Source organism: Arachis stenosperma, chromosome 3, assembly GCF_014773155.1.
Source record: "Arachis stenosperma cultivar V10309 chromosome 3, arast.V10309.gnm1.PFL2, whole genome shotgun sequence".
In the NCBI taxonomy this organism is placed as follows: Eukaryota; Viridiplantae; Streptophyta; class Magnoliopsida; order Fabales; family Fabaceae; genus Arachis; species Arachis stenosperma.
The window spans coordinates 880,058-907,603 of NC_080379.1; the positions used below are offsets into that span (position 1 = coordinate 880,058).

At 32.0% G+C, this 27,546-nt stretch overlaps 3 protein-coding genes and 1 pseudogene across 4 annotated transcripts; 2 read left to right on the forward strand and 2 right to left on the reverse strand.

Annotated features, from left to right (window-relative positions):
• Window positions 1-4,264: 4,264 nt before the first annotated feature.
• Window positions 4,265-8,984, forward strand: LOC130968195 (cell division cycle protein 48 homolog). Its single transcript, XM_057893349.1, has 9 exons — window positions 4,265-4,465; window positions 4,598-4,763; window positions 5,171-5,399; window positions 5,936-6,702; window positions 6,890-7,111; window positions 7,210-7,281; window positions 7,382-7,663; window positions 7,879-8,238; window positions 8,390-8,984. Exons 1-9 carry the CDS (start codon window positions 4,437-4,439, stop codon window positions 8,681-8,683), a joined length of 2,421 nt encoding a protein of 806 aa, XP_057749332.1. The 5' UTR covers window positions 4,265-4,436; the 3' UTR covers window positions 8,684-8,984.
• A 2,681-nt stretch (window positions 8,985-11,665) lies between these two features.
• Window positions 11,666-13,724, forward strand: LOC130969037 (uncharacterized). Of its 2 annotated transcripts, XM_057894594.1 has the most exons (5): window positions 11,666-11,887; window positions 12,170-12,324; window positions 12,622-12,776; window positions 12,865-12,986; window positions 13,445-13,724. In XM_057894594.1, exons 1-4 carry the CDS (start codon window positions 11,839-11,841, stop codon window positions 12,950-12,952), a joined length of 447 nt encoding a protein of 148 aa, XP_057750577.1. In that variant the 5' UTR covers window positions 11,666-11,838; the 3' UTR covers window positions 12,953-12,986; window positions 13,445-13,724. The 2 variants fall into 2 exon arrangements, with proteins under 2 accessions (XP_057750577.1, XP_057750576.1); XM_057894593.1 differs by lacking the exon at window positions 13,445-13,724 and having other exon boundaries at window positions 11,667-11,887; window positions 12,865-13,302.
• Window positions 13,725-13,985: 261 nt separating this feature from the next.
• LOC130969035 (high affinity nitrate transporter 2.4-like) lies at window positions 13,986-16,014 on the reverse strand. Its single transcript, XM_057894592.1, has 2 exons — window positions 15,148-16,014; window positions 13,986-14,895 (listed from the first exon to the last, which is right to left on the reverse strand). The coding sequence occupies exons 1-2, from the start codon at window positions 15,984-15,986 to the stop codon at window positions 14,217-14,219; spliced, it is 1,518 nt and encodes a 505-aa protein (XP_057750575.1). The 5' UTR covers window positions 15,987-16,014; the 3' UTR covers window positions 13,986-14,216.
• A 9,946-nt stretch (window positions 16,015-25,960) lies between these two features.
• LOC130972401 (small nucleolar RNA U3) lies at window positions 25,961-26,156 on the reverse strand (annotated as a pseudogene).
• Between the last annotated feature and the right edge of the window lie 1,390 nt (window positions 26,157-27,546).

The window sequence follows — 27,546 nt, forward strand, 5'->3', positions numbered from 1 at the left end:
ATAAGAGATGAAAACGCTGACATTTGTACCCATGATAACTCGAAACTAACCTTGTACCCATGAGAGATACTATCCGTGTGACAAAAGTGCCCCGCCTTGAATCTGAGCTTGGTTCGTGCCTTTACGAACCTACGTGGCACTCCCAAACTCTCCCCCAATCTGAGCCAACCATTCACCATCATCATCTTCATCTTCTTCACCATCACCATTATCATAACCTCCATAACCTCCATCACCATCACCTCAGCACCGCCACAACCACCTCCCTTCACCACAACCTCCGGCGACAACCCACACCGCCGCGCCCCTTTCTCTTCTTGATTCTTCTTCCCCTCTTCTCACCTCCGCTGAGCCCAGAAATCACAATGCCAGCCCCTCCTCTCCACCAAAACAGCAAAATTTTCAAACACCAGCATGAATCAAAACACACCTAAATCCACTAACATGCATTTCTAACTAACCAAATTAAGCAAAATGAACTAAAAGCAATACAATGAAAGAAACAGAACTCAGGAAGAAACGCAGGGGATGGAAAATTATTCTTCTGCAATTGTTCCACACAGCCTCCAAAATCAGAACTCCATGGAGCTCAAACTCCACTCACCAATGGCGTCACTGGGACCCGTTCCCCGCAAATTAAACACCGTCATCTCATCCCATTCCAAATTCCCACACTTCTCTCCTCTGAAGCCCTCCAATTGCTCTCTCCCTTCCACTCTTCTATGCTCCTACGCCATTCCCGATTCCAAGAACCCCACCACCAACAGCAACAAGGTCCAACCCCGCTGTAAAAACGCCACCCCCACTGGTCGTTTCGCTCAAAAGATCGAAACTTCACGGAAGGAGAATCTTCCCAAAGAACCAAAACCCAAACTTGATAATACTCATAATAGGGTCGACCAGAACCGCCAAAACGCGCTGTTTGATGCAACCATCCTAAACGTTAATTTGATTGAGTTGTGCGAAGAGGGTAAGCTTGCTGAAGCTTTGGAACTCATGGGTCAAGGTTCTGTTGCTGATTATGGTGTTTTTCTCGCCATGTTGAATTTGTGCGAGGGTACGAGGTCGCTTGAGTATGGAAAAAGGGTTCATGAGTTCTTGAGAAGATCGAGGTTTCGAGGGGAGGTTGAATTGAACAATAGGTTGATTGGAATGTATGGAAAATGTGGTAACATGAATATTGCACGCAAGGTGTTTGATCGAATGCCAGAGAGAAACATGAGTTCTTGGCACTTGATGATCATTGGATACACTGAAAATGGCGCTGTGATTTCTGGGCTTAGCGGAGGTGAGAAGAGGGGAAGAAGAAGAGAAAGGGGCGCGGCGGTGTGGGTTGTCGCCGGAGGTTGTGGTGAAGGGAGGTGGCTGTGGCGGTGCTGAGGTGATGATGATGATGGAGGTTATGGAGGTTATGGTGATGGTAATAGTGAAGAAGATGAAGATGTTGATGGTGAATGGTTGGCTCAGATTGGGGGGAGGGTTTGGGAGTGCCACGTAGGTTCGGAAAGACACGAACCAAGCTCAGATCCAAGACGGGGTACTTTTGTCACATGGACAGCATCTCTCATGGGTACAAGGTTAGTTTCGAGCTATCATGGGTACAAATGTCAGCGTTTTTATCTCTCATGGGTACAAATGGTCATTTATTCTTATATTTTAAATTTTTAAGGCATGACTTAATTGGACCCTTCCATCTATTTTTGTTATTGGAAAAATGACGTTGCATGTTTAGTTGAACAGAAAGTAAAAGTTGAACGGTTAAAAGATCAAACTGTCCATGTCAACCTCTAAATAAATGGCTAGAGTTTCATCTCGACAACTTCAACTTCTTCTCTGAAGCACCCTTTTTCCCCACTCAACTACCGCTCTTTTTTATCTTCATCTTCTTTTTCATTTTCGTCTTCATCGTTCTCCATTTTATCATATTTTGCCACCAACACAATTATAACCACTCTCTCCCCCTTCAACACGATCTCACAGAGCGTGTACCACACCACTTGCCATCTCCTCTAAATCGAGGCACTCCTCATAATCACCGCTCTTCTCCGCAAGCCCCACATTACACGCACCCTTTTGAGTCTCGCACACCTATGCAATGTCGTTTTATACTCTTTTGATTTTTGATCACTTCAACAATACCTGAGACACTTTTCTGTACCAACACCGTGATCCAAGCTTATTCTAATAGTCACATTCCTCATCAACCTCTTGCTTTTTTCTTTTATTTTTTGCACAATCATTTTTTTCAACAACTACACCTTTATTCCTTTAATTGGTTTCTGTATTAAGATGGATTGCCTTCAATTTGAGAGGAAGTGCCACAGTTAAATCCGGAGGGGCTAACTTGAGTCACATATTAAACTTTTAAACTACAATTTAGGTCAATTAGAAATGGGGAGATTAAATTGAATCGAGAGTCAAATTTTAGTGGCCATTTTGAGTATTAATTCATTTTAGTCAACAAAATTTTGATATATTCACTATAAGTAGGTGAATATTCAAGTGTAGTTAATTTTATGTGAAGTTAATAATTAAAAATGATTAAATAATTTAATTGATTTTTATTAAATTATCATCTTACAATTATCAACTTTACATAAAATTGACTACACATGTGTTTTTAATATATGCTTATTAACTCAAGTTTAGAATAATTATTCTTCACATATAAGCGTTTTTTTCATACAAGTCTTTACAAATCATTTATATTCATGCGTTTTCGTGCCGTTATTGCACGTTATTAACTTTTCGTTTCATTTTTTTCTTTTTTTTTGTTATCGTCATTATCAACACCACCTCTTCCTCCTTCTTTTTCATTGAAATTTCTTCTCATCCTTTTATTATTTTGAATCCAATCAAGTGACTGAGGTATAGTTCAATTAAAAAAAACATTGTAGCATTAGAGGAAATATTTTTCTGTATTTTTAGCAAATTTGGGTGTAATACGAAGATATTTGAGTGAATCTTTAAGAATTTTGGATGTATTTTTGTTCTGATTATGCATAATTCAAAACTCTTCCTCTTCCTCGTCCTCATCTTCGCTTATTTTTTTTTATCATCATCACCATCTTCTTCTTCATTTTCTCTTATTCATCTTTTTCTTTTTGTTTTATCTTTTCAAATTTCTTTTTTTTACTCTCTTAACAAGAATAAAAATAAAAAAAAATAAACAAAGAAGAAAAAAAAACACATTATGCTGCAAAATTATTTGGAAGATGATAAACTTACATTCATTTAACTAAAAGAAAGAAAGCTATAGGGAAAAAAGAAGAAGAAGAAAATAATGCAGCATTAGAGAAAAATATTTTTCCGTATTTGCAACAAATTTGGGTGTAACACGAAGATATTTGGGTGTAACACGAAAATATTTGAGTGTATTTTTAGTTTGATAATTTTTGCAAAATTCAAAACTCTTCATTTTCTTCTTCCTCATCTTTTACTGCTTCTTTTTTTTCTTATTCATATTTTTCTTTTTGTTTTACATTTTCAAACTTCTTCTTGTTTTACTCTCTTAACAAGAATAAAAACAAAAAAATCAAACAAAGAAGAAGAAGAAACATATAATACTGCAAAATTACTTGGAAGATGATAAACTTACATTCATTTAACTAAAAGAAAGAAAGAAATAAGGGAAAAAAGAAGAAGAAAAAATGCATCAAATTTTGGTGTAACACAAAGATATTTGAGTGTATTTTTATTCTGATAAGTTATGCATAATTTAAAACTCTTCCTCTTCTTCCTTCTCATCTTTTATTGCTTATTCTTTCGCATCTTCTTATTTCGTTTTCTTATAATTCTTCTTAGGAGAAAAAATCAAACAAAGAAGAAAAAAATGTATAATGTTGAAAAATCAATAAAAAGAAGAATAGGAAAAAAAATGTAGCAACAATAACAACAATAACAAGAACCACAATGATGATGAATCATGTGGAGAAGAAGAATGAATGCGAAGAAAAAGGAGGCAACGAAGAAAGAGAAGAAAAAAGAAGAGAAAAAAATTGTTTCTCATTTTAACGCACTCTTTAAATTGAAAGTTATTTTTGTTGAATTTAGACTAACTTATATAAATTTATATGTCAAAAAAAATTATATATATAACAAGTCTCAATTTAAAAAAAAATAATTTGACTTTTGAAATAGAATTGTTTAAATCAAATTTAATTTGCATAAAAAAAAGAAAAGATAAGATTAGAATCCTTTACCCACTATATATTAACTTGTCCCGTAATCCACTAATCCGCATAAAACAGTCCAAAAGTTATAAGTTTGTCCCAATTATTTTTCTTGCTGAACAAACCAGCCGAAAATAAATAGTAATAAAAATCGGAAAATAAATAAAAATCAGTTTTTGCTTCTGCTGTTTGTTCTTCTGCAACTCTCAACTCTCATCTCTTTTCTCTGCACTTTTCTGATCTTCCGATTCCACCAAATTGCCAATGTCTCACCAGGGCGAATCATCCGACTCGTGAGTCAACTTGTTCTCTCAGATATCTTCGCCCCAAAAATACTTCTTTTTCTCTTATTAATGTTTTCGTTTCCAGGTTAAGTTTGCCCCAAAAAATTCAAATAAAAATCTTTTTTTCTTTTCTTTTCTTAGGAAATCGGGGAAGAAGGACTTCTCCACCGCGATTCTCGAACGCAAGAAGTCGCCGAACAGATTGGTTGTCGATGAAGCCGTCAACGACGATAATTCCGTCGTGGCCATGCACCCACAGACAATGGAAAAGCTCCAACTTTTCCGCGGCGACACTATTCTCATCAAGGTCACTTCTTTGAACCTTTTCGGTGGTTTGCAATCTAGTTCCCAAACATGGGTTTCGTTTATTTTGTGAAGAAATTGTGTTGTCTGTTTTAAGGGTTTAGCTAAAACATACTAATGTTTTTGGGATCAAAAGGAGAAAGGAAAACTTGGCAGTGTCTTTGGACTTGGTTTATGACCTATTCTAATCCTCTCCGTGTGTTTGTCTTTAATCAATTTTCAAGTTCTCTGCTTGTGTATTATGTTGAAACTTGTTATTTTGAATTGAATTGAAGTTTGAAACTTTTATTGTTGGACGTGTTTGGTGAGCATTTTGGTGTTCTGTGCTGGGTTATTTGGTCATTGTGCTGTGTTATTATGTGATGTCTTCCAGGGGTTTGTGTGGTTTGTGATGTTTGATTTGTGGTGCAGGGAAAGAAAAGGAAGGACACTATTTGCATTGCACTTGCTGATGACAATTGCGAGGAGCCCAAAATCAGGATGAACAAGGTTGTGAGGTCCAATTTGAGGGTTCGTCTCGGTGATGTTGTGTCTGTGCATCAGTGCCCTGATGTTAAGTATGGGAAACGAGTCCACATTCTGCCTATCGATGATACTATCGAAGGTGTCACTGGAAATCTGTTTGATGCTTACTTGAAACGTGAGTTTCTAGCCTGCTTTGCTCTTATGTTGCAGAGAATAGCATAGTTTCAGTTATTATGACTTATGACTGCTTCAGTAGTAAATTCTGATTTGTTCTGGGACTTTCCTCCATAGGATAGATTACCTTTTGAATATGGTTTTATTTTTTTGAAGTGCTTTATTACTGAACTTTAAAATTGGATCCTTGCTTCATGAGTTGATGATATTCATAACGATATTATGAAGTTTTTCTTTTTTCTTCTGTCGTGATTATACTGAGTTGACTTGTTATCTTTCTTTTTGTTGGAACTCCGTTTTCTGTAGCTGCCTGGACCTTATGCTGTCTATTTTATGAATGCATATTTCTGTTGACTACCTTCTGTATATTGTGATATTTTACCACATTGATCTATTTGTAGAATCGCCTTTCCACCTGATTCTACGCATTTCAAGCTGGAATTTTACATATCTGGGGAATATTTTTATTTTAGTTTTGTGTAAGCCTATGATGGAAATGTATACTAACATGTTAATTATTTGTTTTATAACTTGAAGCTTATTTCTTGGAGGCTTATCGTCCTGTCAGAAAAGGAGATCTATTCCTTGTCCGAGGAGGGATGAGAAGTGTAGAGTTCAAGGTCATTGAAACTGATCCTGGGGAGTATTGTGTGGTTGCTCCAGACACTGAAATCTTCTGTGAAGGTGAACCCGTGAAACGGGAGGATGAAGAAAGGCTGGATGAAGTTGGATACGATGATGTGGGTGGTGTTAGGAAGCAAATGGCACAGATCCGTGAGCTTGTAGAGCTTCCACTGAGACATCCTCAGCTTTTTAAGTCGATTGGTGTGAAGCCACCCAAGGGAATTTTGCTCTATGGACCCCCCGGCTCTGGAAAGACACTAATTGCAAGAGCTGTTGCTAATGAAACCGGAGCTTTCTTCTTTTGTATTAATGGTCCAGAGATTATGTCCAAATTGGCCGGAGAGAGTGAAAGCAATCTCAGGAAAGCATTTGAAGAAGCAGAAAAGAATGCTCCGTCCATCATATTTATTGATGAGATTGATTCGATTGCACCCAAGCGGGAGAAGACAAATGGTGAAGTTGAAAGGAGGATTGTTTCACAATTATTGACTCTTATGGACGGTTTGAAGTCTCGTGCACATGTTATTGTTATTGGTGCAACAAATCGTCCAAATAGCATTGACCCAGCATTAAGAAGGTTTGGTAGATTTGATAGAGAAATTGACATTGGTGTTCCTGATGAAGTCGGTCGACTTGAAGTCCTTCGCATACATACCAAGAACATGAAGCTTTCTGATGAGGTAAATAGAGAGCATTTGTAACTTATATTGGTGTTTAAAGTTGTTTTCCATGTGGTTACATTTTTGTATGGATCCAAATTTTGCAATCTGTTAAGTGTTTGTATATTCACTTCTATCTTTTTTCCAGTTTATTCATTGACATCCTTAAATATTTTGTGGTTCAACTATTCTGATTCTTTTACTGTAGGTTGATCTGGAGAGAATTTCAAAAGATACTCATGGGTATGTTGGTGCCGACCTTGCTGCTCTTTGCACTGAAGCTGCTCTGCAGTGCATTAGGGAAAAAATGGATGTCATCGACTTGGAAGACGAGACTATTGATGCTGAAGTGTTGAATTCTATGGCAGTTACAAATGAGCATTTCCAGACTGCCCTAGGAACAAGCAATCCATCTGCCTTACGTGAAACTGTTAGTAGTTTTTTTTTTGTTAATTTTAGAATATTATCAAGTTTTAGGATTTCTGTATGTCCCTCTGTTTTTTCCAAACTAATTCCCTCTGTCCACAGGTTGTTGAGGTGCCTAATGTCAGTTGGGATGATATTGGAGGCCTTGAGAACGTCAAGCGTGAGCTGCAAGAGGTCATACTTATTATTTTTTATTTTTGGTATATGTAATTTTGCGTTGTTCCATAATTCTATATCATCTTAATCTGAAATCATCTTGCCTTTGTGGATGCAGACCGTTCAATATCCGGTAGAGCACCCAGAAAAGTTCGAGAAATTTGGTATGTCACCATCTAAAGGAGTCCTCTTCTATGGTCCTCCAGGATGTGGAAAAACTTTGTTGGCCAAAGCAATTGCTAATGAATGTCAAGCTAACTTTATAAGTGTGAAAGGCCCAGAATTGCTTACTATGTGGTTTGGTGAAAGCGAAGCCAATGTTCGAGAAATTTTTGACAAGGCTAGACAGTCAGCTCCGTGTGTTCTCTTCTTTGATGAGCTCGACTCCATCGCCACTCAGGTTTTCTTTTTTGGCTCACCCCTAGTTTGCTATATTAGTATGCCTTTTGATATTGAACTTAGTTCTGATTGTACTCCATGGTTTAAGCTTAATGCCTTACCATTGCTCACGCAAGTTTGGGAGAAAATGCAATGACCCCATGGTGTCACTAAGAATTGGATGTGATAGTAACTTCATGATTTTCGCAAATGCTTATCACTTTGTCATTGTTGCAGAGAGGAAGTAGTGTCGGTGATGCTGGTGGTGCTGCCGATAGAGTTTTGAATCAACTTCTGACAGAAATGGATGGAATGTCTGCCAAGAAGACTGTGTTCATAATTGGGGCTACTAACAGGCCAGACATCATTGATCCAGCACTTCTTCGGCCAGGCCGTCTTGATCAATTGATCTACATCCCTCTCCCTGACGAGGAGTCTCGTTATCAGATCTTCAAGGCATGCATGAGGAAGTCACCTGTCTCGAAAGATGTCGATTTGAGTGCACTAGCCAAGTATACTCAAGGCTTCAGTGGTGCTGATATAACAGAGATATGCCAGCGAGCATGCAAATATGCCATAAGAGAAAACATAGAAAAGGTACGTTTATGAGTCTGGATTTTTGGAGTGTAAGGGAGAAAAGAGAAGGGATTGATGTAAAGCTTTACTCTTTAGTTCTTTGCCCTTCAAAACCAAAACTCAAACAGCAACTTGGAAACCTGACCTTATATATTTTTATGGTTTCTTTCAGGACTTGGAGCGAGAGAGGAAGAGGAGGGATAACCCAGAGGCCATGGATGAGGATGTGGACGATGAAGTTGCGGAGATCAAAGCAGGCCATTTCGAAGAGTCGATGAAGTATGCGCGTAGGAGTGTGAGCGACGCTGATATCCGCAAATACCAGGCATTCGCTCAGACCTTGCAGCAATCCCGAGGGTTTGGAACCGAGTTTAGGTTTCCAGAGACTGGAAGTAGGACCACTGGATCTGCAGACCCGTTTGCAACTTCTGCTGGTGGTGCTGATGAAGATGATCTATATAGTTAGGTTCTCTAATAATAGAATGATGTATTTGAGTCTCACATGTTTAGGTCAAAAGATGCGTTTGTAAACTGCTGAAACCTGTTGCATATTTAGCATTTCACATACTCATAGATTAACCCTGCATTGTTACCAGTTTTAATAGAATTCAGATACAGGTCCTTTTGTTATGTTAGAAAAATTCTGATTATGTTAAAAGATAATCATGCCTTCGATTGCTACTTAACCATGAAATTCAGTCTTTATACATGCCTACTTAATTAAACAACGCCATGAGGGATTACAAAATCTTATTGGTTAGAGATTATATTTTATTATCACCAACTCAAAACTACCAATTATGATTCAAAAACTACTCTGCATAAAGAGCTAACATCTTTGCAATTCTTCTGAAGTTATGTTTTTTATACTTCCATGAGACAGGTTATTTCAACATTAAATCTTTGAACACCGGTTTAATATTCATTTTATAACCTTTTTTTTATGGATACTTTTGGGTGCCATTCATTTTATATAATTCATCATTGTAAACAATGTAGCCTCAACCTACTTGAATGGATATAAAAATTTTGGTGATTGATAATTTTATTTAAATACTAAAACTCATGTTAGTATGAATTTTAGTTACATGAAATTCTTATTCACAAGCTAGGACAATATGCATGCCATACTCATAGTAATGGCTTAAAAAAAATATTTATCATACTCTTTCTTCACAATATTGGACCAACATATCTTAGCATTCTATACACATAACAGGAAAAAAGGAAACTTAAGATCATCTTGTTCTTGCCTATCCACATCACTCAAAATTGAAATATATAATATATCAACCACAATGCTCATAATAAAGAAAAGAAAGAAGAAAAAGGCACCATCCATGAGCCAAGCAAAGCAAAAAGACACAACTATTTTCTCATGTTCCAACCTCAGAAAAACCATATATAAGAAAAGCAGTGATTGAAGTCTCTTCCATTGAACAATATCATATCTTCAAGCTTAAGGATTCTTTGAGTGCATTATTCCAGAACAGCTTAGTGTATCATAGTTCACAAATCTGCTTGGAGCAGAGTTATGGCGAAACCCTTTCGGCAAGCAATTACTCACTTGTCTCCCATTGAAGACATTCTTGTTATTTCGCTTATCCGGCATCACAAGAGTACTCTCTGCTTCTTCTTCAGGCAAGAACATCGGCCTAGTAACCGTGCTCGGCGCGCTACGGGGAATGATCACCCTTGAGGCATTAGCCATACTCATGCATAGAAAATTTAGTGCAAGGAAGAAGATATAAAGGGCCACAAGAAAAGAAACATGTGTAGTAGAAGTAGTAGTAGTAGGCATTTTCAAGTGTTGTGTTTGTGTTGTTTGAAGAAAGAAGAGGATTGTGAGAGGCTTATAAGGTGGATTTTTGAAGCAAAAGGGTCTTAAATGGGCTCGTGAATAGGGTGATGGATGCAGATATATATGCAGATACAGCTAAGTTTTATAGTACAAAGATACATAACTTTGTGTGTTGTGGTGGAGGTGAGTTGGTGAGAGAGAGGTGGTGAATGAGTTTTCTCTCTTTTGATCTGTGCAATAAGGAAGGATGCTCGTGAGTTACTTCATCTTATTTCCACAACTCAAGTCAATTTTTTTTGTTCCTGTTCTTGCCCCTAAATCCAAGTTGTATCTTCCTTTTTTTGTTGTTTACAAAACAACATTGTAATTTCATAAATGAGAAAACATATGAATGATTATATCTCTAACTGTTTTTACTGTTTTTACAATTAATAGTTGAAGAGATAAACCACTTGACTTCATAATGAAAAATAGTTGAGATTGTGTCAGGTAACTGGGGAACTCATTAAGCCTTCATATAATGCTGACTTATGTGTGTTTAGTTTCTGGTTTTGTCATTTATTAGAATTGAATCCAATTAACAAACCTGTGTAATAGTGAATAACAACACCATAGTCTTTACCTCTCATTTAAATGTTTGGTGGCCTAATAGGAAAACAAGTCTCATCAATCTTCTTCCGGAGTGGTAGTTTTAACTTCTTAAGCTTTAAATTATCTAATATTTTGAAAAAAAAGATATAACATTAATGTATCCATACTAATTCAGAAGTGGTTGAATATGATGTAACTTACCCTAATAATTAACAATCTTCCACCTAAAAAGTTGCAATTTATTAATACTAAAGTCATGATATACATAAGAGGATATTGAATTAGACTATTCAACTGCAAGCCAGTGTTTATTTATAGATTGTGTTGTGTGGTTTCAAGTTTGTGAAATGTGAAACTCTGAGCATAATTAGTTAAGTTGGGTCTGAAATTGAATAGCCTGCACTCTAACAATAGTGACATTAATAACTACCCCAAACTAAAATGGAATAGGAATTTAGAATCTACCAGAAGAATTTACTAAGAGTGAAAGGTCATAAAGGTGTGTAAAACATTACCATTTATTATTCACAATGTTAATTGGTAATTTTTTACAATTAGATGAGTTTGATTGAGAAAAATTAACAAGGAGCATTAGTGAGTATGAAACTAAAAGGGATCACAAGAGTTGGCAAAGACTAAAGACTTGATTTGCTTTGGTCACGTGATCCATGTCACCACTTGGACTTACACTTTGTTCTAAGTTCCACCAGCAAAGAAAATATTTGTCGGTTCATTTCAATCTCTTTTGCTTTGTTAAGGTTTAATAGAAATGTCTTATTTCAAGTCTATAATTCTATATGATACTAATATTGTACGGGAAGGTGTTTAATAAAACAATATTTCTAAAACTTTATAAGTACCAACTAATGAAATTGTATAATAAAAAAATATTTTATAGATAAAAACATAATAAATTTTAAAAAGAGTAACACATTAATATTTTATTCTTAGTATACTTACCACATCAGTATTTTAATTTATTACATCAGATTTAATAAAATAAATTAATAGTATTAACTAGAATATTTTTTTATTTTATAAGAATAATATTTTTTTTTTAAATTGTTGTTTTATTCCTTTTCAGTTTTCTCTTTCTTCTTAGACTTGGAGGAAAGGAGGCAAAGGGATAAGGGAGCAGAACAACAGAGAGAGAGAGAGAGAAACAGAGTAATAGTTGGTGGACAGAACAGAACAGAACAGAACACAAGAGAAGAAGACAGTTATCTTCAATGGATCTTGTCATGCACCACCCTCCTTCACTTCCCTCCTCATCCAACAGTTAAGATATTAATTTCTTCCTCCACTTCTTTTTTTTTTAATTATTATTATTATATGTAAAATTAGTATGTTATGTGTTAAACTCAATGGAAAATTCTGAAAATTAAGTCACGGGGAATTCATGTGCTTTCATGATGCTACCGTTGCTTTTGCATAGTTCAATTGAATGCTGTCACATACTGTGAATTCCTCAAGGTTCATGGATATACCTATGTCTTGAATTTTATAGAATTATAGTCCTGAATTTGGTCTTATTGCTTTGTTGTTTCCTTGATTGAATAGATGTAAAATCACAACAATTGCAAGGAAGGAGATTATCCACCGTGTCCTTTGCATTGCCTGAGACAGCAGCTTCAGTGGCGGTTACTGCAACCCTTGTTGCTGCAGCTGCCACTCTTCTTGTAAACAGAACCAAATCTTCTGATTCTTCAACACAGGTAAGTAACCAAATCTTTCCAAACATAATTATGCTTATTTTAATTAGTAGAGATAACTATATTCTTATTAGTGTGTTAGTTGTTAATAGTATACATTGTGTACTACACTATCAAAAATACTATCTCTACAGAAAAAATCAGTTATTATATATTCGTGTACAAATATTTTATACGATTAGCTGATTTGGTAGCTGATTTTTTTTGCGTAATATAGCATGGTTGCTGCATTATATTGCTACCTTTTTCATATGACTAGTGTTAATTTGTGTAAATCAAAATGAAATGTCTTTATTAAAGGTTGAAATTAAAGTGAAAGTCTGTGAAGATTGTGGAGGTTCTGGTATATGTTCAGAGTGCAATGGAGAAGGATTCGTGCTCAAGAAACGATCCGACGAAAGCGCAGAGAAGGCAAGATCACAAGCTAAGAACATGGCTACTCGATTCACAGCAGGGTACTATTGTTTTTCCTCCTCTAACCTCGTTTAATTTCTCTAATTAATAGCTTAGTTATTGAACTATATATGTTGCTTGCAATAATAGGCTTCCAAAGAAGTGGAGCTATTGTACAAAGTGCTCTTCTAGCAGATCCTGTTCAACCTGTGATGGAACTGGCAAATTAAGCTACTAAACTTTCAAGATTTAGATTCAGATGCCATAATCTGGTAACTGATTAGTTAATTTCTAATTAGCATTTTACTTGATGTATTGTTCTACATGAAGCAATTGCTTGTGTAAATATGTTGTATTTGTTAAATTATTAAGCTAATGTTGAACTTGGTGACGCATTTATTTATGGTGGATACTCTTATGATGACATCTTCACATGAAGATAGAATTGTGAACCATTAGATGAGTTGATAAAGTTGACTAAATATATTTGATTAACTATCTAAGAGTTCACAATGTCATCTTCATATAAAGATGCCATCATGTGAGTATTCCCATTTATTTATATTTATATATAGTTTGTATTTGTCAGTTTGTGTTTGTGGTTGTTGTGTTTGTCTTTCATCACACTTGGTACCTTTTTGTCTCTGCTTCTCAACATTTTTCTCAAAACATAAACGCTTACGTTTGTTTTTTTTTCCGTCCCAAAATCTTGGAATTGAATGAATTATAGGATGTGGCTTGAAGCAAACGACACGTATAGTGGTTAACCATTGTTTTTCTTAAGCTTGATTGCGTGAAGATGAGTCACTCTTGTAAGCATTATTTGAACATAGTTGTTAGTTTTTATTGTATTATAAACTCCAATAATTGAAGTGAGGAATCATCAACATAATAAACTAGTAACAATATTAGTCTTGAGATCTGTGTTGACGTATTGTTGATGGTAATGTCACCCTATATATGTTGTTCCCACTTGCTCTCACATTATTCAACGCCAGAATATTCAATCTCAACGATACTAAAAATAATGAGCATGAGAAATAATACTAATGATACTAGAAAATTATTACATGATAGTTTATTTAAATATATTAAATTATTTTTCTTCATAAAAATAACTTAGTAAGAGCAGTCATTTTTTTTCTTAATGTACACCAAAATTCAAATTTCTGTTTTATATCAACTTCAAATGAAAACAATAATAATAAATTTTCAATTGGGTTTAGGTAGAAATTTTAACTTCATATAAAATTGACATTGTTAAACGATAATTTAATCAAATTTATCAAATCATTTAACCATTCTTTAAGTTAACTGCATCTAAATTTTCAACTTATTTTTAATACATATTATATCTCGTATGCTTGCACCACACATTAAAGCACCTAATCTAAAAAACAGATTCCCTTACACCCAAACTTTATGTGCAAGAATCACATAAGAGGAGGAAAATTATCAAATAAAAAAGAACCTGAGATTCTTCAACTTGCATTGGTTAATTATTAGACATTATTATTATCATGGGTAGGGGTTGTGTTGGGTGGAGTTGGTGCAGATGCAACACGCTTTCCTCTCTCAGATCTGCTATTCTCAGCAAACTTAAGGCTTCCTTGGTGCAAACCCTTCTGCTTCTCTTCTTCATTCCATTCAGAAGTGTAATAGTATTCTTTAGTGCATTTCTCTGCATCTTTTGAAGCAGGGAAAAACATGCTACCCCATTGAGGAAAATGAACCAGTGTCACCGGCAAAGTGCATGCCACAATCATGCCACCCATCAACGACAGCCCGGCCGACGTCGAGAACCGGTTCGTTGAGAAGAAAACCAGCTGAGTCAACCCTGAACCGAAGTTGCCACCTGCACCGGTGAGCCCTGAGATGATTCCAAGGGATCTTCTTGAGATGAAGGGGACGATGCCGAAGGTTGCGCCGCATGCGGCTTGTGCTCCCACGGAGAAGAGAATCATCGCCACGATGGCTATTGGGAGAGAGTTGGCCCGCCCCAGCCATATGCAGAACACACCGCCAAGGCTTTGGAGGATCCATAGGGCCCAAAGCCTGCCCCTCATTCCGAACAACCGGGCTGCAACATCAGATGTGTATCCACCAAATGGCCGTGCTATGATGTTTGCCATTCCAAATGTTGCTGCTATCATTCCAGCTGTGTGTAGCTTCAGATTAAACCTGCAGTACAATTTCATTCATTATTAGTTTCTCGTACTGAGCAATGTCAGAGTCAGCAACTTTTGTGATTTGTAGCCATCAAATAGTTATCAATAATATTTTTAATAGTGTAAAATTTCATCCAATAATATAAATTACTTACTTTTCTTTTGCATGGTTACATGCTAAGAAAATTGCTAACTCTTTAAACTTTTTCTTTTGTTTATGGAATATTACGTAATTAAATATACGTCTAAAACTTCTTCTACAAACCTGTCATAGAAATATTCGGCAATTACGTTGTCAGTGGTAAGTTCAACTCCCATGGAGTAACCATACAAAAGGGCAAAGACCCAACCATCAGGCAAATCTTGTCCTAGGGTTAACACCATGATCCCCATTATAACATGCAAGAAACCGGGTACAAAGAACGCAATCCTCCATGCAGTGAATGGAGTTGACCCAGCTTTCCTAATCACCTCATAAACCAACGGCATTATCAACTGGGTGGCTCCGCCACCCATGTTCCCCCACCCCGCCGCAGTTCCATTCACAAACCCTATGATCTTACTATTAAACATTGTACTCATCCAATACTGGCACGACACGAATGTTGCAAGCGAAAATCCTATCATGAACCGCACCGCTATGTATCCTGCAGCGTCGTTAACAAACGACATGCAGAATACAGTTGGCGCGGTTAACATGATAAGGAATGCGCAGCCGTATCGCGGCCCTAAGAGGTCGCAAACTGCACCCATTGTGAGCCTCGAGAATATGCTTCCCGAGACAGAGGCAACACCGGCGTTGCCGATGTCTACCTTGGTTAGGTTTAGGTTGTCCCGGATTATGGGGACGAGAGGGGCGGCGGCGAAGGTAGAGACGAAGCAAGTAAAGAATGATATCCATGACAAGTGGAAGGTTCTCATGTGAGGGTTGGCTAAGGAGAAGATCTTGAAGACTTTGGCCTTGTGCTCTGAATCCACCGGCAAGGCGAAGTTGGCCGTGGTGTCGGTGGGAACCATTGGGGATGAGACGGAGGATATGAAGGTTTGTTCTCTTCCGGTAACTCCATGCATGGAGCTTCCCGGAGATCCTTCAATTTCAGGCATTATGTAAATGAATGTATATGATGAGAGTGAGAATGGATGGATGAAGTTGTGTAAAGGAGTGTGGAGGGTATTTATATTGTAGAAAGCGTTGACAATGGAGGATCGGAGAAAGTAGTAAAATATAATTACGTCATCACATTTCGCCGCAGAGAGTCCCATGGTATATCCCAAAGGTTCATGTACATACATGACGTAATATTAGCTATCTATACATAGAGATTCTACGGTACACGTACATATACTTAACTACTTATTAAGGTAATTAAACACATCATTCTTTTTCTTTTAACAACTAGTACCTCAACTTCGCATGCAAGTGGGAGTATTCAGAAAAAACACACAGGTAACATGTATTTTACGTTGGAAAGTCAAGTACACTCAATTTTAGGTGAAATTGATAATTGAAAATTGTTAGATAATTTGACTGATTTGACTAAATTTTTATCTAATAATTCTTAATTATCAACTTTACATAAAGTCAACTAACTGAATTTTCACTCTATTTTATAATAAGAGGAGTGTTAGGGGCCAAGAGAATTTATGATGTATAGCCATCAATTAGCCATCATCAATAATTTTAATGATATATAAAATGACATCTAATGATGTAGAATTACTCATTTTTCTTTTGACGATTAAATACTTGCCAAATTTCAATAAAAATATTGATGCCTAAACTTTTTCTATAGTAATAATTAATTTAATAAGTAATGGCAACATCTAATCATCAAGTTGCCAACAATAATATAAGTGAATCAAATATATATATAAAAAAACTCAACTTTCAATAATTTGAACAAGTGATAAAGTCAAATGTTTTTGTTAATAAAAAATAAAAAGACTCGAATTCCGACCTCTTAGATGAATATGAGAGATTATATCATTTGAGATATAATTTATTAGTGATAAAATTAAATATTGTCACACTTGGATAAACGTATGAATAAACTACACTTTCAATGTTATCTTCAAACTCATAACTTGTAATATTTCAATATTTTTAAACATAATTAATTATATTTATCTATTTAGTAGTTAAAGTTATATTTAAGAAAATCTGTTAAGATGATAAATCATTTCGCTTATTTGTGCCGTACAAGTACTACTTAGCTTATATCCTTATCCAAAGGAAAAAAAAAAAAAAGCAAACTATCTGAAACAAATCAATAATCAAAACTCAAAAACAAATGATGAACCTCATGTTAGAGATACAAGTATATAATTATTGATATGATTTTTTATTAATTTAAATTAAAAAAAATATGATATATGATGTCAGAAAATTTTGTATTAGTTTAAATTAAAAAAATAATTTTGGTTTATATTTTTGAGAAAAATAACTTTATAACGACTAATAAATCATGGACTTTAGTGTGTAGTTTAAAGAAAAAGGAGAGTGTTAGGTCAATAACTTTTGTGATTTATAACTATTAAGTAACTATTAATAATGTTTTTAATGGTGTGAGATTTCATCTAATGGTGTGGGATTATTCACTTTTCTTTTGTTGGTTACATATTAGACCAAATTTTAATAAAGTTGCTGACTTCTTAAATTTTTTTAAAATGAAAAATTAGTATTAATCAAAGTAATATCAACATCTGATGAGCACCTAAACTATACCCTTTCATGAGCTCCTAGAGTTGCTGAATTATTGTTAAACGTAATCTTCCGTACCACTTGTCATAGTTAATAAAACTAATGAGTTTTGCTGTAATAGTACAACTATATAATATATTGATATTTATACTCACAAAATATACAAATAATTTATTTTTTGTATACCCTCAGTAGTATACCAATAAAAAGATTGGATGAATTTTGATTGAATATCATACCAACTAAAATATTTAATGATATAAATTAATTACATTTAAATCAAGATTCGATTATCTAGCTAATTATTCCATATTGATAAATTTATAAATTAATAGAAACATTGTTTTCTTATCATTAATTCAAAAAAATTTATAAATATATAATTAATTAATAATATAGATTTGTCATTATTTATAATAAGAGTGTATTAAAATTAACCTCTTTTTACAAGGTCAGCATGCTGCTTATAATAAGAGTGTATTAAAATTAACCTCTTTTTACAAGGTCAGCATGCTGCTTAGCTTGTTCATTTCGTCATCATATATAAGAGCATTGATATATATTTTAATACGAACTTGTATCGATCAATATTATTATTTATTAGTCTTTGAAACATAATGGACAACAATAATGTTGTTGGAAGATGTACATACATGTACTCTTTCTCGTTAAGACTTATATTATCAGATATAGAATAAATTAAATACAAATAAGAATTAGTATATATGCTAATAACAGGGATCATGATTCATGAGTAAAAAAAGCTATTTTACATATCACGATAATATATTTACTTATTGGTATAAAATAAAATAATTACATACATTTTTAATGATACTTTATTAAAAATATTTTATGTAGTTTTTTAAATATGTATATTTGTTTTTTTAATTAAGTGTGAGACATCCTTAAGTCATACATAAACTATTTTCTTGTGGCCTTGCTTCATAAGTTGCAATGGTTCTTCTTTTGGTCAAGATTCTCAAGGTTATCTTTTTTTTTTTTATATTCTCAAGGGTTCTAAACAAAATAGCGATATGCATTTTCTCTTTATGGGCTTAGGCCCGTTTGAATAAAAATACTATAAGAAGAAAATTTATGACCCAAAAAAAGCCTAAAACTAGTCGTAGACTCTTAGCCTTAGCGGGGAGGGGGGATTATTATTTTCATGATTCTTTTTTCCAAATAATTGTATATGCATATGCACATACATTGCAGTTATAATTTGCATAAAACAAAACATAAGTATCATGTTTATCTTTGTTCAAAGTGAATAATGTTTACTTTCTTAGTTATTTATATACATTTGTATTAACCAATTTCGGTGGATCAAATGGCCAGTTCACTCGTCCGCTTAAGTAAATGTCGATGATTTGAATTGACAGATAGCAGATTAATCTTTAACTTGTCAAATTGGAGATATCATAAAAAAAAAAAAGAATTTAGCTAACATATGTCCTTATTAATAAAAAATTTTAAATATTTTCATTTAATGATCAGAAAATAAATACATTAAAAATTGAAATTTTTTTATATTTTTAATAAATTTTTTTTATTTTATAATCTTTAAGATATGTTCTTATTAGGGCACAATGATAAATAAACCCAAAACAATATACATTTGATTACCCGACCAAATAATCTTTGATTTGACATAGAGTTTGATGCTAAGTTAAATCACCAACCATATGACCATGAAATCCATGACATGAATGACGGTATAGTCTGCACTAATAATATACAATAGACCCACGTACCTAACTAGCTACTCTACACATAAAATCTCGTTCAGATGCAATTATAAAACTAAGGGATAAGAAATGTTTGATTAGAGTAGTCTTCCTTATTTTTAGGAAATAACTGTTACTTAGAAATATCACAACAGTAGTAAATGAATTAAGGGACAATGATGATAGATACTCATAAGCAAAATGTCGCCAATAGACTCCATAAATTTAGCATTCAACCACATTATGATAACCTAGCTAATATATACATAAATAGTAAGAGATTGGATGGAGATTGATTGATTAACCTTCTATTTAATATTAGTTAATTCTTTGAATTGAATTTTTTATTCTAAATTTTAAATTTTAAATTTGAATTATAAATTTTATTGTAAAAGCAATCATTAGGAGATTTTTTTTGAATGATTATAATTGGTGAAATTCGAATTCAAAATTTTTAGATAAAAAAAATATATTATTTGAGTTATAACTCGTTAGAATATATAAGGATGGATTTGAATTGGTAGAAGTAGAGTTGAGAGAATTGAAGTAAGAATAGTGGAGGAAGGGAAACTGGGGCAGGCCCAATAGTACTTACTTGACTGAATAGAATGCAACAATGCAATGAGTTAGGGTGGGTGTGTGTCTCTATCATTATTATCATGCAATATTCAACCTTGCTCGTTCCCACAACCTCTTACTATGTAATCATCATACCATTCTAAAAGCCTCCAATATTATTATTAATTTTTTTTATTAGGGACCAGGGACCACCATCCACTCCCATCAATCTTTGCTTTTTCTTCCTATTAATTATACATATTGCTTGCCTCTATTATTTATGTATTTCATTTTTTGTTTTATACATTGAATGAATCATTACACATTATTATACATATATAATTTACATTTTGGTAGCATATATAACTATACATATATAATTTATCCACTCCCATCGATCTGTAATTAGAATAATGTTTTTTTTTGTATTGTTTTATGTGTAATTTCTGACTCTATTGAAAATGTTCTTTTTATAGTAGTTTTTGTTTAGTTTTTTTTTTTAATGTTTGTCCCGTTGTCTATAAAAAAATATTAAGTTTTTATTATTATAAAAAAATTTTTGAAGATTTAAAATGGAAGGTTTACGATTTGAATTTTAAAATTTAAGATAAAATATCATTTTAAAAATTTCACTAATATTAGTTTGAAATACGTTGACTTTCTAATTGAATTAAAAAATTATTTACATGTGAGTTATGATGAATCTTATCTAAATTATTAATTTGAGATTATTTTTAAAAAATTGAAATTAATTATGAATAAATACATAGCACAATATAAATTATCTTATTATAAATCAAAATTAATTTAAATTAAATTTATAAATATTAATGTTATGATGGGTAACCGGAGATTAATGAGTTGGATTCGTTAGGTTGGCCCAATCGTTTGAGGAGGGAAGCCTTTGAATGGGTTCACACCTTTGGGGCTTCCGTCCGACTTGTGAGTGTGAGTGAAATGGGGGTGGTACCTGCAAAGACACTCTGATGCCTAAGTCAGCAAGGGTGTGAGCAGGTCTAGAGAGTATTGGGACTTAGAGATACTTGAGGGGTGTCAGTGTATTTATTGTGGTGAACCAATAACCACCGTTGAAATAGTTCCACCTTTTAAGGTGGATAACCGTCCCTTTATCTTAGGAAAGTTGAGATATAGCTCCTGAAAGTGGTTTGAGAGATTTTAGGAGCAGTTATTTTAGTATTATCTGCCAGCTAATCCTCGTTTCTGACTTCCTTAAAGCAAATCGTGACAAGAACCAATAACCACCGTTGAAGTAGTTCCACCTTTTAAGGTGGATAACTGTCCATTTATCTTAGAAAAGTTGAAATATAGCATGGTTTGAGAGATTTTAGGAGCAGTTATTTTAGTATTATCTGCCAGCTAATCCTCGTTTCTGACTTCCTTAAAACAAATCGTGACAAGAACCAACTTTTTAGGAGAAAGTCGGCGTAATGTGAGGCTCATCCTTGTAGATTGGATCTTTCGTTTGGATCTAAACGCTAGCATTGGGCCAGGGTATAAACAATTAAGTTGATCAAAACATACATAATTCACTTACTTATGATCCAAAGGGCAAACCGTAAAGCTATAATGAGAAAAGAAATGTGAAGATTTCTTCTTTTATTTATGATATGATTTAAAAATAAATAATATAATGGAAGTAAATAGTGTGAGAGTGTAAGCCAGGTCAGATTGTACGGACTGGTCCATGGTGCTCTTTTCAGGTCGACAGGTAGGACTGAGTGAGTAAGTAAGATGAGAAGATGGAATCTGTCACCCCATTATTTTCCTTCTTTTCTCCTTCATTTACTTCCCCATACCTTTTCTTCTTCTCTTCTTCAAATAATAATCATAATAATAGGTTTTTGCATACATAATTCTTGTTATTATTATTGGTATTGCCTAATAAATTTTGTTATAATAATAAAAAATGTAAATATATGCTTTGTCTCTAAAGTTTGGCAAAAATTTTAAAAATATCTCTAAATTTTATTTTGTTTCAATCTTGTCCTAAAAATTTTCGATTTGCATGAAATATACTCTCAACGGCTAAATTTTTAAAAAAATTTAAGATCAATCTAACAATAATATATGAAAATTATACTTGATTTGCTTGTGTTGAAGGGTTGTTCTTATGAAATTGTTGTTGAATCGGTATTAAAGTTTTTGAAAAATTAGTCGTTAGCGAGGTATATTTGATACAAATCAAAAAATTTTTGGACAAAGTTGAAACAAAATAAAACTTAGGGGTATTTTTAAAATTTTTGACAAACTTCAAAAGATAAAAAATATACTTTACCCTAATAAAAAATTGCTATTATAAAAATTAAGACGGTGGTTAGAAGTTATATAATTTATAATATGATATTCAGGGACGGATCCAGAAATGTTACCACATGGGGCCAATAACACATATAAATTAAAAATTGTGTAAAAAATTATATAATATAAGATGTATTACAAAAATATACTGATAGAAAATATATTTTAAAGTACAAAAAATATGTGTATACTTTTTACTAACGAAGTGGTTGATTTTTCGTATCATAAAATTCATCGATAATAGAATTTGTGTTAAACTTTTCAGTAATTTTCTTTTCAATATAATTAAAAGACAATTAGTAAAATTCATTTTTTATTTTGTTTCTGAGTTATTTTTCACAATATTCATAGTTGAAAAAGATCTCTTAGATGCAACAGTTAAAACAGAAAAAATTAATATCAAATAAATAAAAAAAAGCAATCACAAGAAGAAAAGGAATTCACTTTATGAGATTTAAAAAATTTTATTTAATTAAAAAATATTAATAATAATATCTTTTTCAAATTTTTTTAATATTGTTACTTACTTTTTAGATATTAGAAGTCATTAATATTTAAATTAGACTCAACTTTTATTTATATTAAACTAAATACTAAATAATTTTTTTTTAAATTAAATTATACATAATAACTTATTACTATTAATTTTTTTTTAAAAACTGGGGAATCGAGGCTTCCATTCGCTCTTCTTGTGTCCGTCCCTGATTCTTATCCTTTATGGTATAATCTTCTATCTATATACTCTTGATTTGAAGAGTATAGTATTATTCAAAAAAGTAATTTCTCTTTTTGTATACTAAAATTAATTTAAAAAATATTGTCGATTAGCAAAATCAGTTAACTTTTGTGCTCAATATAATATCTTCATCTTCATATATACAGTACACATAAATGTTTAGAATTTCTATAATAATAAATTCTAAAAAATGAATTAATAAATACTTATATAAGGTCAAGTTAATTAAGCTATAGACATAATATATACATCATCAAAAATCTATTAACAAAACTTTCCAATTTTACATCATTATCTTTATTTTTTCTTCATTTTTTTAGTTTTTTATCTCGATTATATATAATCTTGATATCTGAATTCTATTATTAAAAAATTGAACAATAAATAAATTCGATAATATATGTCTCTTTCGATCTTGATAACATACACGTCAATCTGAATTTCATTTAAAATATACGCTTTCTCCGATCTTAATAGTATGTAAATATGAATTCCAATTAAAAATTTGTTATTAGCCAATAAATTATTACATACATAAAGTTAAATTCAAATTATCGACACTTATTTAAGTAAAAAAGAATAAATTAACCACTCAATAAATTTAAATCGTTCAAATCTAAAACTATTAATAGTTAAAATTTTTAAGGTATTTACTGCCTTCACCAATATAATTTATATGTTGGAGTAGTCTCTTTAGCTAGTCTATGCTAATCTTAACTCTTATTCTTTTTAGTTTTGATAATCAGATGAGATTCTACTTTTCATGTTGACAAAATCATGGTACAAAATAAAATAGGTTAAAAACTTAATTAATTAATTGCCCATGCAAGAGAATAAATCAAACAATGTTGATAATAATAATTATTATTAGTAGTAGTAGTTAGGAAGGGCATGATATATAGTTGTGAATGGTTGATGTCAGAATCAAATGTCACAATCGTTGCTCCCACACAATCCAGCCAATAGCTGAACCAAACAGGAAGTTTTCCAGCTATATATAGGATTTTTACAGCATGTAATGTTTTTGCAATAATTGTCATATATATACCACCAACTTTGCTACCTTTCATTCATTCAAATTATTTCATACTTATTTTCTTCTCATCATTTTTATAGTTAGTACTTGTTTAAGTATATATAGTTATTATCATTAGTTACAAATCAGTACCAAATACAATGAATTCACCAATCTAGCGCCATTGTTCATATCCTCAATAATTATCATTTTTAGTCGCTAATGAATTTTTTTGAGAAAGTATAGGGAGCCAATGACCTAAGCGTACAATGTGTACAATGGAAGTTTAGAAAGTATTAGAGATATAATCATTAGTGTTACATTGTCCTGTCAGGTTACGTTTTTGGGATGAGTGGGTTCATGACATAGTATTAAAGTTCTAAATCCAAAATGTCAAGAGTTCGATTTTTGGTGAACTCCAAAATCAGTTTAAGTTATCCTGGATAATATGGTCCCTAGCAGTACCCAATTTTTTTTTCTTTTCCTTATTGCTTGTTATGAGAAATAAAAGTGAATAAAATAATCTTAATTATTAAGCATGCCAAATTTTGCCTAACTTTCCTTCTTCATTCAAGCCACTAGCATTTCAAGCATCCCACATGATCAGAAACCTATAAGATCTGATGTATGTCAAAATAATAATAATAATTTGATTAAAAAAAACCTACATACACCATGTACTAACGTGCAAAATGTGTTAATATATAAACCAATTCAAGTATATATATAGGTGAGTTCTACTCAACCCCCTCTATTTCAACATGTAAATTATCCCTCGTGACGTGACATACTTTAATTGGATGCTTAGTTTTAGTTTGAGTTAATTTAACTCAATAAGAGTTAATATGTTAACTAAAGTAGGGTAATTTTGTAATTAAATATTTTTATAAGAGAGATAAATATATAATTTTTATAAACATTAAAAAATAAAGTTATATTTTTATCATTGTGTAGAAATTCAATTTACCCCAGTCCCATTTCTCTCAGAAATTGAAAGAAAAAATCAACTCATTGGGTATTCCATATTTTGATGAACCAGGAAATAAGGGTGTGTTTGGCAACCACGTTCAAAGAGAAGAAGTACGTTTAGACATCTTGAAAGCTGTAATTTTTGGTTTGGCAAATTTTTTATTCATGAACGTAGAAGTGATTTTGCATTCAAAACCACGTTTTCAAGAAGCAACAATTTTAAGCTTCTACGTTTCACCAACGGGCTTTTAGCCATCAATACTCAATCTTTATTTATTTTTTACCAATTTTATCCTTTATGCATACTATTGTATTATTTATATTATTTTTGTTTATATGAACTATTTTTTTCTATTATTTACTATTTTTTTATTAATTATTTATTTGATATTATACACTTTTATAATTATAATTTTTTTGTATTATTTTTATTTTTTTAATATAATATATTGATCCTATTAAGAAAGTAAATTAAACAAAAAATTAATTGTAAATAATAATAATAAAAATTATAACATACTAAAAAAGAGTACTAAGAGTACTAAAAATATACTGTATAAAAAATATCATAAATTTTTTTTGATTTATTTCAATTACTACCAAAATAAATATTTAATTTTTTTATTATTTTTAGTACTCTCTAAAATTTATATTTTGTTAGTTTTAATTAAAAGTATATTTTGTCAATTTTTATATATTATTTTTATCTTAGTGTATAAATATTAATTTTATTATAGAATTAATTAATAACATCTATTCAAATATCTAAATTAAAATAATATACAAAAATTATTTAAATTGATGTCTATTTTAATAATTTTGTATCTAAAAGTGCTTTTGAATAGTGTAATCCAACAACATTTATTTTACTATAATTCATTTTGATATAAATATTGCCAAACATAAATCACTTAATACAAACTTACTTTTCATCAAAATCAAGTTTGCAAAATTAATTTTATTCAAACTCCCGTTTGCAAACTGTAATCCAAACACACACTAAATATTTAGAGAAAATAACTAATTAAATGGCCAGGGAAAAAATACTTGAGTCTGTCAGAACACCGTGAGACCATCTCGACCACAAGGTTGTAGCGTGAACGATCCTCCACCGTTCAGATGGCATGCGTTTTGGAACAATTAATCACGCTCTGGCCTCACGGTCATAGTTCAACCAAAGTCTTCTTAGAACTCAAGGATACAGATGTACGAGCCTATAGAATAGATCCTGTTCAAGTAAGGTCGTGTTCTGTGTTTTGTGTTCTTTGTGTTTAGTTATAAAAACTGCTTTTGTTTGGTGAACCTAGCCCAGGTGAGAGTAAGTTTACGTTTGCGAAATTCAGAAAATCTTAAAATTTAAGAACGTGAAATCGCATTATGATGGCTTTTTATGATGATAGTGTAGAAGGGGAAGACGAAAAAGAAAATGAAAATAATGATGATGATGATGATGATGGTGATGGTGATGATGATATGAGATTTCTGGATGGCATTGAAATTAAATTTGGAGATATTTAATTACATAATCACCCACTTTGGGCTATAATTTAATTATCAATAATTTAACCATAGTTAACATAGCAACCAATTAAAAGATAACATGTCACAGAGAGTAAATTACATGTTATTATAGGAAGGGTATGCTAGAATTTACCATATATATATATATATATATATATATATATATATATATATATATATATATATTTTTTCGCTAACAAAATGCATCCAAATTTATTATCAATAAAAATGTTCTCAACTAATTTTAAAATGTGACAAAAATATCTATAAAATTAAAAATATCATTTTTTTTTGTAAATGGAAAACGATTTATGTATTGACCAACTGCTTATACATTATTTGATCCAAATTTTATAAGAATATTTATATAACTATTTAAAAAATAAACAAAAAATAGAATAAAAAATTGATCTTTAGATTTTTTATTTTCTTAAAAGTATTATTAGTTGTTGACAAAAAATTACAAAAAATATATATACTTAGTAAAAAATTATCAAATTTTAATTATAAAAATATTTTATTTTTTAATTATACTTAAAAAAACGATATTAAAATCTAATTTCTAAAATATTTTTTAAGAATACATATATATTGATGGATATTTTTATCATATTTTTAAATTAAATAAAATATTTTTGTAGATAATAAAATTCTCAAATATATTTGTATCAACAACAAAATTATTTGAATGTTTTTTTTTTTAAGTTTATCTATCTATCTATTGTTATTGAGTGACATTTTAGCAATATTGTTTAATTAATTAATAAAAAAGAAGAAGCGGCAATTGTTGGTTACATGAGGTAAAGACAAAAGAGTGAGGGTTGTGAATGTCCTTGGATGCTTATATATATCCATGAAATTGAAAACTACTCATTATTATTGTATAAAATAAAAACCAGGTACTTTCTCATTTGTACAACTGTTAACCAAAGTTAGATAAATCATTAGTTGGCATATTATTATTTGTGTGATGATATGACCTTCAATGATATGCACATGCACATACACTCTAGAGGAGGACATCAACGGTATTTAGATCAACAACTAACCCCCAAGTAGTCAAAATCTACTTTAATTTCTATCCCCAAATAAAGTTGCATTATTTTTCGCCACCT

Bases quoted from the DNA above. Each gene is read 5' to 3' on its own strand.
- LOC130968195 (XM_057893349.1), top strand. From the start codon at position 4,437: ATGTCTCACCAGGGCGAATCATCCGACTC. The intron at 4,466-4,597 runs GTGAGTCAACTT...TTCTTTTCTTAG, and splicing joins CAGGGCGAATCATCCGACTC to GAAATCGGGGAAGAAGGACT. The intron at 6,703-6,889 runs GTAAATAGAGAG...CTTTTACTGTAG, and splicing joins ACATGAAGCTTTCTGATGAG to GTTGATCTGGAGAGAATTTC.
- LOC130969037 (XM_057894594.1), top strand. From the start codon at position 11,839: ATGGATCTTGTCATGCACCACCCTCCTTCACTTCCCTCCTCATCCAAC. The intron at 12,325-12,621 runs GTAAGTAACCAA...TCTTTATTAAAG, and splicing joins CTTCTGATTCTTCAACACAG to GTTGAAATTAAAGTGAAAGT. The intron at 12,777-12,864 runs GTACTATTGTTT...TTGCAATAATAG, and splicing joins GCTACTCGATTCACAGCAGG to GCTTCCAAAGAAGTGGAGCT.
- LOC130969035 (XM_057894592.1), bottom strand. From the start codon at position 15,986: ATGCCTGAAATTGAAGGATCTCCGGGAAGCTCCATGCATGGAGTTACC. The intron at 14,896-15,147 runs GTTTGTAGAAGA...ATTGTACTGCAG, and splicing joins GCCGAATATTTCTATGACAG to GTTTAATCTGAAGCTACACA.